The sequence below is a fragment of the Bison bison genome, unplaced genomic scaffold, assembly GCF_000754665.1.
Source record: "Bison bison bison isolate TAMUID 2011002044 unplaced genomic scaffold, Bison_UMD1.0 scf7180017864072, whole genome shotgun sequence".
Taxonomy (NCBI): Eukaryota; Metazoa; Chordata; class Mammalia; order Artiodactyla; family Bovidae; genus Bison; species Bison bison.
Window position 1 is genome coordinate 10,879,650 of NW_011494644.1, and position 10,521 is coordinate 10,890,170.

The 10,521-nt window shown below is 56.6% G+C and overlaps 2 protein-coding genes across 2 annotated transcripts; one reads left to right on the top strand and one right to left on the bottom strand.

Annotated features, from left to right (window-relative positions):
* Positions 1–83: 83 nt before the first annotated feature.
* Positions 84–4,607, top strand: APOBR (apolipoprotein B receptor). The gene is made up of 4 exons (XM_010837266.1): positions 84–229; positions 570–3,245; positions 3,337–3,599; positions 3,694–4,607. The coding sequence occupies exons 1-4, from the start codon at positions 173–175 to the stop codon at positions 3,761–3,763; spliced, it is 3,066 nt and encodes a 1,021-aa protein (XP_010835568.1). The 5' UTR covers positions 84–172; the 3' UTR covers positions 3,764–4,607.
* IL27 (interleukin 27) lies at positions 4,475–9,925 on the bottom strand. Its single transcript, XM_010837265.1, has 5 exons — positions 9,780–9,925; positions 7,289–7,461; positions 7,106–7,204; positions 5,900–6,058; positions 4,475–4,994 (listed from the first exon to the last, which is right to left on the bottom strand). The coding sequence occupies exons 1-5, from the start codon at positions 9,808–9,810 to the stop codon at positions 4,743–4,745; spliced, it is 714 nt and encodes a 237-aa protein (XP_010835567.1). The 5' UTR covers positions 9,811–9,925; the 3' UTR covers positions 4,475–4,742.
* Positions 9,926–10,521: the final 596 nt, after the last annotated feature.

Sequence of the window (10,521 nt, forward strand, 5' to 3'; positions counted from 1 at the left end):
AGATACCTATTTCCCAACCTGCGCTGGAAGCATCTGTGGGCAGGGCTTGGGGTGGGGATACGTCAGGAAGAGACAGGGGAAGAGGAAGTGTCTTGGGTACTGGGGAAGACTGGTTCGGTGGGTGGGGACAGTCATTATCCGTTTTCTGGACACACAGACAGAGACAGACAGGATGGATTTCCTCCGGCTACATCTCCCTGGGCTGCATCAGGCCTTGAGGGGGGCACTGGTGAGAGGGGCATAGAGATGCTGGAGACTTTCACCCTGCTCTCTAGGGCCTCACCTTCCTTTCTCCCTTTGAGTCTCTCCTCAGACCCAGATTCCTTCCCCAGGATCACGCAGCCTGTTAGCCCAATATTCTCCGGATTTCAATCCCCCAATCCCCGCAAACACATCCACAGACCTCTCATCTAGGCCCTTTCCTACTCCTTCTGCAGATCCTGTCCTCCTCTTTCCCCCAGATCCTAGAACCCCTCTTTCTTATCCTGAGTTCCTCTGGTCCAGGACTCCCAGGGAAAGGGCTGGGCCTCCCCTTAATGCCTTTTGTCTCCCTCCCTCTTTTTTCCTAGGAGTCTCTCAGCACCTTTGTTTCCTACCTTATAGGAGATGAAGTCCCCACTGTAGAGAGGAAGGAGGCATGTGCAGCTGAGGAACTGAGGGAGGTGGCTGCAGGAAGGCCCCTGGGGAAGGTGGAAGAGGAAGCCCAGGAGGCCCTGGAGGGTCTTGGAGGCAGTCAAAGCAAGGAGGATGGAGGGCTGAGACAGCCTGGAGAGACTGGAAGATGCTGGGAGGAAAGCTCAGCTACAGAACAGACCCGGGGTGGGGGAGAAGGCAGCTCTTGTGGGTCTCAAGCTGAGAGGCAGGACACTGAGGACTGGGAGGCAGCCAAAGCCATCAGATGCCAGGATTCAGGTATCCCCGTGGAGGCCAGAAAGAAGTCTGAGGCAGGGTCTGAGGCTGGTCAAGATAGGAGGAGCCAAGCTCTGGAGAGCCAGGAGCATGATGAGCAGGAAGTGAAGAGAGAGGAGACACTGGGAACACGGGAACGGGAGGAGGAAGAGGTCAGGGCAGCAGAGTCAGTGGCGGGAGGGGTGGAGTCAGAGCGGACCTGGCACAAGAAGCCTGAGGGGAAGGCCGGTGCTGACGGGCACAAGGTGGCAGGGGATGGCAAGGAGTCAGAGCAGGTGGTCAGTGAGGCAGCCGCAGAGGAGATCCAGGGCCCTGGGGCCAAAGGGGCTGGGAGGGAAGAAGGGGTGCCAGTGGTCAGGTGTGGCCGAAGCACAAGGGCACAGGGGACGCAGGAACCAGGGGCAGAATTTGAGGATGGGGAAGCCTTGGGCAGGGAGGAGGCTGACCTCCCAGGAGTCGAGGAGACAGAATATGGGGCAGTCCCAGGAGAAAGGATCCCAGAGGGTACTGGGAGGGTCTGGGCCCTAGAGGAGACCTCCAAGAGAGACCAGGAGGAGGAGGTGGATGAGAACAGAGAGACCGAAGCAAGCCTGTTCCCTGAACAGACCCAGGTCCTAGGAACCGGGAGAGTGGAAGAAGAAGCCAAAGGCCAGGCAGCAGGGAGGGAGGCTGAGGAAGGTCCGAGGTCAGTGGGGGAGGTAAGGGAGGGCTTTGAGGACCAGGCAGATCGGGCTGAGGAAGAGGCCATGGGGAGGCAAGACTCAGAGGTCAAGGCTGGTCAAGCCAGTCTCAAGGAGGTAGTACAAACAGAGGAGGCTGAGGAGCAGAAGAAGGAGAGTTGCTCGGCCGCAGAGGCTGAGCTGCCCCAGGACAAAGTAGCCAATGAGGCTAAAGGGGATGCTGACTTGGAGGCAACCCCAGAGGCCAGGCCCGAGCAGTTCAATGGGGAGAGCGGGGAGGAAGAGACTCAGACAGGGAATGAAGCACTGGAGGGGGAGTGGGGTGGCCTTGAGCACAAGGTCACTGAAGGCCAAGAACCTGAGCTGATGGGAGGCCCACAGACCACAGCAGAGCAACTTGAAGAAGGGCCGGTGGGTAAAGAAGAGCTCCGGAGCATTCTAGCCCCAAGCAGAGAGGAGACAGGGAGGAGCCTGCAGGAATATCCCAGGCACGTGGGGCATGTGAAGCCTAACAGCTCTGTGGCCAAAGCCTGGGAAAACAGAAGAAAGGATGTGGAGAGAGATGATGCCCAGGAGGAAAAAGGAGATGCTGAAGAGGGGGAGGAGGAGGCTACAAGAGGCCAGGCATCCGTGGTGGAGGCTGGAGGAGGCCAAGAGTTGGCACGGCCAGCGATCCCAGAGGCAGGTGGGGAGTGGATGGAAGCAAAGGAGGCCTGGCATGGAGCAGAGGAGGGGGAGGCCCTGGGAGCAGAGAACCAGGAGCGGGGCACAAGGCTCGGGGCAGAGGCAGGGACCAGCCAGTTCCTGGGAGAGTCGGACACCAGAGAAACCCAGGAGGAAGAGGTAGAGGCCCCTGGGCCCTGCGGGGAGGACAGAGCCTCCAGGAGAGGCTGGAGGCTGGAGGCAGAGGCTGTGAGCCTCCAGGGCATCGAGGGACTGGAGGCAAATTCTTTGGCTGTCGAGATGGTGGAGGATAAGGCAGCTTTGGAAGGAGGGGCCCTTGGGCCTGGGGAAGGGCCTGAAAGAGAGGCTGGGGATGCCTTTGGGAGAGGCTGGGATTTGGAAGGGAGAGAGGAAGCTCACAGAGGTGAAGAGCTGGTGGAGGCTGCAGAGGGAGAGAAGAGAAGGGGGCAGGAGTTTGGCCTGGAGGGCTCAGCTGAGGAGGAGGTGCCTGGCCAAGGTAGCCAAGCAGAGGCCCTTGAGGTTACCCTGGAGGGTGAGCCAGAGGGAGAGCCGGTGGGGCTGGGGGAATCAGCAGGGGCAGAAGGAATCTGTGGGGTGGATGACTTTCCCTCGGGCTCGCAGGAGCTGAGGGCAGAGGACCTCCCGGGAGGGCAGGCACTGTGGGAAGGAGAGACTGGGGGATGGCGAGTGAGGGAGCAGGGGCAGAGTGGTGAGGCGCAGCATGGGAACCAGCACCCCGAGGAGGGAAAAACACAAAGGCCCCTTGACGTGGAGGATGCCGGGGTGACTGGAGGCCAAAAGGCAGAGGTCGCAGAGACTGATCCAGGAGGCCTGGAGGGTGTCCAAGGCCTGGAGGGTGTCCAAGGCCAGGAGGACCAGTCGACCGATGAGGACCCTGCGGAGGCTGGGCCTGGACCACAAAGGGAGGCTGACGGGAGTGCTGGACAGGATGCTCACGGCAAGTGGGGTGAGGTGAGTGCTCCGGGTGGGGTCCAGGGCGGGACGGAGCAAAATCCCAAAGCTGTAGCTGGCCCCGTGGTACCCTGTGCCCTCTTCCCTATAGGCCCTGCTCCCCGGGTCCCGCCTGGACGTCTCTGTCTCGAGGAGCCGAGTATTCCTGTCCCGCAGCTCCTCGCAGCGCCGCTCCCGGCCCTCTTTCCGCCAGACCCCGGTCCCTGAGCCACCCGAGGGGCCTCCCAGCCCTCCACCTGAGGAGGAGCCATCAGCCCCAGAGCAGAGAATCCAGCCAGAGCAGCCACCGGAGCCAAGGTCCCTCAGGCCTGAAGGGACTCCACTGCCAGCCAGGAGAAGTCCCTTGGGACAGGGGTGAGCACAGGGTGGTGGGGTGACCCGGCCAGCCTGGGGAAGAGGCTGACAGCACCTGGAGGCCAGCTCCCCATGGCCTGTCTTCCATCTGCAGGTTTGGCCTGGCACACCCAGGCATGATGCAGGAACTGCGAGCCCGGCTGGGCCAGCCAAAGCCCCAGTGACTGGGATTCAAGGCCTCGGGAGCCAGGCGCCGAGCAAGGCTTCTGGGACGGCTGGATTGAACCCTGCTCAGCCTGACTCCCTCTGTCACTTTGGACACGTCCTTTTCACACACCCCCAACCTCCCCCCTGGGCCTGAGTTGCTGCGTGTGTCACCGTGGAGCAGACAGAACCAGATGCCGGCGAGAACTGTGAACTTAAGGAGTCTGCCTCTTCAGTGTGGCTGATGGACCCCTGCCCTGCTGGGGTTGCCTCTCTCTGAGGGCCTGCCTTGCCTGCCTCCTAAATCCATCTCAGCTGCTCAGAAGACCGAGTGAAAACAGAGACAGTTCTCCCTACAGCCTTCCCTCTCGGACAGCACCCACTCTTTGCTCTTCCCAACCCCGTCCCTGACCAGGCCTTCGGCGCTGTGGAGGAGGAACGCAAACCTCTGAGGTTGAAGCCAGCTTGGAGGAAAGGGTCATTGCTCCATTTGCAATCAAAGGGAAGCATTCTGGTTGCCTGGAACTTCCAGAATGGGAGCTGAGTCCAGGAACTCTGCTGGTTACTATGGCAACCACCAGCTGAACAAACCAGAGTGGGAGAAGGTGGGCCAGAAACCCTCAAAATGGAGGAGCAGAGAGGAGTCCAGGGTGGCCAAAAGCTGCAGCCTCTGCGCCAGGGCCCCTCAGGGTGTCAGGCACCCCTTCTCTGGAAAGAAACCAAGGCAGAGAGAGGGTGGGAGTGCTTTATTAGACAGCATGGTGGCCTAGTCTGAGGATGACTAGCAGGGCCCCATTACAATAAATAAACCTTCATTTTTCTAAACAATAAATAAATATCTAAGAAATAAATATCTGACAAGGACCAGAGGGGCCTTAAGTTATTGGGTAGGGTGTGGGATGGGGTTGTGCCTTGTCTAAGGCAAATGAGCTGGAGGCTGTCTGATGGCCCAGACTCCAGTCCTCAAGTCCTAATGGGTTCAGCCAAGAGGTCACTCCATCAGGGCTGGGAGCTGGGTGTGGGGAACCCCAAGGCCTGGACTGAGTTCCCGGCCCGGGAGAGCAGCAGCAAGTCCCGCACGGTCCGAGATAAGACAAGTTCCAAGGAGTGTAGCAACCGGTAAGTGTAGAGGAACTGGGACCAGGATACCTGGGCAGATATCTGCAAGGGGGCACCCAGAGCCCCTGGAAGCAGTCCTTTTTCCTCCTCATTCTCATGCTCTTCAGGAAGGTTGAATCCTGCAGCCAGCACCTGCAAGGAGAGGCCCAGGGGGTCAGAGAATGGCCAGCCTGGGACCCCAAGTGAAACCTTATCTCTTTCTGTGCCCCATGGTATAGAGTGACATCAGAGACCACAAAGTTAAGATTTCCCTGGATAACCCCTACTTCACATCCTCCATGATGTCATTGTTTCATGTGAACTGCCTGATTCATTTTTTGGTTCAAAAAAAAATTGGAAGTCACAAGGCAAGATGGTGCTCACAGAGCAGGCTGTTAACCAGGATTGCCCTGGGGACTGGGGGTTCTGGAAGTTCCTCTCTCTCTCTTTTTTCTTTTTTTGGTTGTGGTGGTCCAGGGTTTAAGGATGTTCCCCAACCAGGGATTGAACCTGGTCCCCAGGAGTGAAAGTCTGGAGTCCTAAGAGGCTTAGTAGGAGTCTCACTAGGCCACCAGGGAACCAGAAGCTCCTCTCTCAAGAGTCATCTTAGGATCAGAAATGGGCATAAAGGTGATCTGGTTAGTTTTTATGCTGTCTTCCTTTTCTATTCTCCTTTTATTAAGGATAAAATTCCTATTTCCCTTTGAAATGTTCAAGAAAATCTGGTGATGTCAGAGGATGAGAGAGAAGGAAACCTAATTGGCTGCAGGACCTGCTGATGCTAGGTGCTGTCCTGGCGTCTCTCATTTAAGACCAAGACCCCAAGAGAAGAGATTCAGGGGGCAGAGCCAGGGCCACGTGCACCTACACATACACACTCACACACACACACACAGCATCTCCTTCCAGACACCCTATGTCTGGGCAGGGGGAGTGTTTTAAAAGGGAGACAATGAAAAATAAAAGAAAAAACTACAAAAAAAAAAAAAAAAGAGCCAGTGAGTCTTAGTTTTGTGTGTTGGTCTCTGGAGGTGGAGGAGGGTGGATGGACACTCTACCTGGAAGCGGAGATGCTGCTGCAAATCTCGGAGATCCAACCTCGTGGCCTGCAGTTGCATCCTCTCTGAACTGGTCCAGAACTCCTGTTTCCCCAGCCCTCCCAACAGGGTATGGAAGGGATGAAGTGTCAGGGAGAGAAAGCAGAGTCGTTCTGGGTCCTGTGGCAGGGGAAGGGAAGGCATCAGGAAAGGCCTGCAGGCCAAGGATCCACTTGCAACCCACCTCATCTCTCTCTGGGTCCCATCCCCAACACAACTCCAGTCTCCATCCATTCCATCACCAAATCTATTCTTGATAGAGCTTTTTTTGTTTTTGGCCACATCACACATGCGGGATCTTAGTTCCCCAATCAGGGAGTGAACCTACACCCCCTGCAGTGGAAGCATGGAGTCGTAACCACTGGACCACCAGGAAGTCCCTCCATATCTATTCTCATCCTTAACCCCATCTCCATTCACACTTCTTTCTTGTGCTCATCACCATTCCTATCTCCACAGTCTCTGATCTCTATCCTATCTCCTTTGCCAACCTCATTTTCAGTCTTAAGCCCAAACTCACTTCTAACCCGTAACCGCATCTCCACCCTCCTGTCACTCTCTACCCACAGCCCCATTCTGTTCCCTCTCTACCATCCCATCCCAGCTCCAGCTCCTCACCTGTTTTTATTCTGTCTCCACCTTCCTTCCCATCCGTATTCCCCTTCTTATCCCAGTGCCATCCCTCTTCCATGTGTCCAGCCTCCCTGTCACCGTGTCTCCATCCCATCTCCAGCTCTACCCACCCCCATTCCAGTCCCAGCTTCACCAGCAGTCCTCACTCCTCCTCTGTCCCCCACTTCATTTTCACCCATCTCCAACCTCTTCCCATTCCTAACCTCTCACCATTCTCACTCCTCATACCAACTGCATGCCTCCTCCCTACTAATCTCTATCCCCAATCCCGTTCTATTCCCATCCCGGCCTCTGTCCTTGCTCGGCTTCATTCTTACATTCTTCCTAATGCCATTTCTTTAGTCCAGCCTCATCTTTATACTCAATGATCTATCCAGCCTCATCTTTATACTCAATGACCTATCCAGCCTCATCCAGACGCTCTGCTTCAATTTATCCCCAAATCCATCTTCAATTCAGTGGACTTTATCTCCATGGACCCAGACCAGCCTTACTGCCAGTTTGCCTGCCCCACCCTGCCAGTCCCCTACTCACAGAGAGGCCACGCCAGGCCTGGAAGGTCGTGGAAACGTTGGGGAGCTGCTCTGCCAGAGGCAAGAGGTCGAGGTTCACTCCTGGCAGGTGAGATTCAGCCTACGGGACAAGGTCTTTAAGTGGGGGCCCAAGGGGGTTGGGGATCTTCCCATCCCCAGAGCCAGCCGCGTTAGGGAAACTCACAAAGTGATGAGCCTGGACCCGAACCGCGGAGAGCAGCTTCCTGGCGAGATGCAGGCTGACCTTGAACTCTCTCTGCAACTCCTGCAGGCTCAGGGGGGGCCTCCCTGGGGGCCTCGGGAATCCCCAGACACCAGCTCGAGCCAGAAGCAAGAAGAGCAGCAAAAGGCTGAGCCCTGAAGAGATGGGGGAGGGGAGTGGACAAGATGAGGGGCGAGCTGGAGGAGAACTTGGGCGAAGGAAGGAAGGGACCGTGCCTTTTCTGAGCCTGTGCTACAGGCACCCGCTGTGTCATCCCACTGACCCCTCAAAACCACTAATGAGCTATTGAGACACCATATGGCATCTCTTGTGGGCTTCCCAGGTGGCTCGAGTGGTAAAGAACCACCTGCCAATGCAGGAGACAGAAGAGACTCGCATTCATTCCCTGGGTCGGGAAGATCCCCTGGAGGAAGGCATGGCAACCCGCTCCGGTATTTTTGCCTGCAGAATCCCACGGACAGAGGAGCCTGATGGGCTGCAGCCCATGGAGTCTCACAGAGTCGGACACAACTGAAGTGACTTGGCACACATGCACGCACGTATGCGTCTCTGTACAATGAAAGGAAAATGCCCCTTCCCCAGGTATACACAGCCCGGCGCAGAGTGCCCACTTTTGAAGCAAATCTCGGGCTGCATCTTGATCGCCACTAACTCCCTTGGCCAGGTGTCTTCCTCAGTGCACAAACAGCACAAGGGTGCGAGGTAGTCTGGGTGCTATTATTCTCCCTATTTTGCAGATGGGAAAAGTGAGGCTCAGGAAGGGTGACCTGCCAGAGGGTGAGTGGACCAGAACTGGCATCCAGATTGGCCCAAATGCAGAGCCTGAGTGCTTCCTCCAGGGACCTCAGAGGAAAGCCACCACGTCCACCACAGCGGGCACAGTCTATTCTGCCAATGATTCCCCGGGCTTAGCCAGGCAGCTTGGATGGCCTGAACCAGAACCCCAGGGGAGGGCTGGTGATGCTGAAGGCTCTATCCCAGGGAGTCAGAAGGACAGATGGGTCCAGCCTGCCCCAAGGCAGGTAGATCACTCTGCAGTGTGGGAGAATCAGGGCTCCCAGGAGAGGGAGGAGGGCCTGGAATGGGAGGCAGCAGCCCTGTTTCTCAGTTGGGTTCTTCCCTTGAGCAAGCCACCTCTGATCTCTGTGCCTTGGGCTCCCATCTGTAAAATGGAGGATCAGATGGGCTGATCTCTCAAAGTGCCTCCCGCCCTGCATTTCCTGGAAAGAAGGAAGAGGGGCAGTGGGGCTGGAGCTCTGGGAAGAGGGCAGTTTCTTCTTCAGGGAAAGGAAATCTAGCAATCCCTAGGCAGTTGCACAACTCTACTCGAAACCCAAACCAAAACAGCTTACTAAGTCAAAGTCTATTCTTGACTCCCTCTTCTTTCCCTGCCTCTTTCCTATCTGTTCTCTATCTCCAAACCCTGAGCTCTGCTCCTTGAAATGTCCTCTCAATAAAGAGTAAGGGGAACTTCTGGGCGCTTCCATTACCCCCATGGACTTCCAAAGATGGTGGGTCTTGTCTCTAATCTCCAGCATTCAGGTTCCGTGGCTTGGGGGCCACTCTGACACCCTGGAGACTTAAGACAGAGTGAGGTCCTTTCTAGTTCCATATATTGCCCACCCAGAACTGAGCTGTGCCATTTCCTGCTGACCCCCTGTTTTTTGCTTGGACTCTGGAGCCCCCAGACCCTTCCCTTGGCTTCTCCTTCCCCTCTGCAGCCAATCCTGGGGGTTTGGACCTGGTCTTTAAGTGTTCTGTCCCCATCTTCCAGCCCTTGGTCCCTACCCTGAGCCTCCCATCGGCTCCTCTGCTTATAGCTCTGGTTCCACCTCTGAGTCCTTCAATCACCCATGGTAGCTTGAACCTCCTTCCAAGCTTCGAACTCCACATCCTTGACCCAGTAAGGCTGCTGACTCCTTGGCCCCAGTCCCCTCCTCCTTCTGTCCTTCCTCTAGCCAGCCCCAGTTCTCAGCCAAGCTGACTGAGCAGGGGCTCATTCATCCTAAATAAATGCTTAGTTTATCTGCCTGGCCCTGATCCTGGTCAAACTGCCTGCCCAGTTTTCCCCATTCATGCCAGTCAGGTCTTCCCATCCTCAGCCCAGCTCTCACCAAATTTCCTCCTTCTACTCCTATCCCCTCATTCATGCTAGCCAACCTGCCCCACCCTCTGCCCAGCCCTAACCTCTGCCTCAGCCCCTCTCCCCAAGTTATGCCTCTTTTATTCCCATCCTTCAGCCAGCTGTGTCCTATATCCGTGTGTGTGTGTGTGTGTGTGTGTGTGTTTGTGTGTGTGTGTGTGTTAGTTGCTCAGCCTCTTTCCTTAGTCTTGGCCACATAGCGGCTTCTCAGCCTTTGGCCCCCATCCACAGTGGTCAAGTTCACCCATCCTCTGCCCAGTCTCAGCCAAGCCCCCACCCCTCTGCCCCCACCCCTGGCCTCAAACTCACGCCAGCCAAGGTTGCCTGCCGTCTGGCCCATGGCGGGGCCCAGCCTCCTTGGACAGCCATCTCCCGGGCAGGGGGAGTCTTATACTGGGGGCTGCGTCCAGTTTCACTTTCCGTCCTGCTTCTACTTTCGGCTTTGTGTTCACCGAGTCTTCCCTCATCACCACCCCTTGCTAAAATGGGGAAATGTAATTTCCCTTCCCAGAGAGGGTGGGAGGTGCAGTGGGGGTGGCGGGAAGCTGGGGTTTCGGTCAATCTCAGCTCCTGACTCCCTGCTGCACTCTACAGTCCAGCCATGCCCTTACTTCCCCACTCGGGCGAGCCGCCCCACTCTGCTTGCTGGTAGGTCCCAGAGACTCCAGCCCCCCTCCTGTTTCTCTTCTTTGTCACCATCATCCCAGTACCATCACAGTCCATTGTCCTCCCAAAGATGGATGGCCAGGTAAGGGGATTGCCCATTAGAGGGGACTTGGGGTTTTGAGTCATCCTTATGCTCTGCTGGTTTACCAGATGGCTGAGGGAGGGAGTGCCAGGGAGGTCAGGGTTCAGTGGGTGACTGGGATGGGGCTTTGTGTGAGGCGGTAGGGTCTCAGTCTGGGCAGAGTCAAGGGTTCAGTCTGTAGTCAGGGTCAGGGCGGGATGAGAACAGGTTCATTCAGGGCCAAGCTCAGACTTTAGCCAGGATCAGATCTAGGATTAGCACTCAGGACTTGGTCTAGAGCCAGACTTGGAACTTCATCTGGGG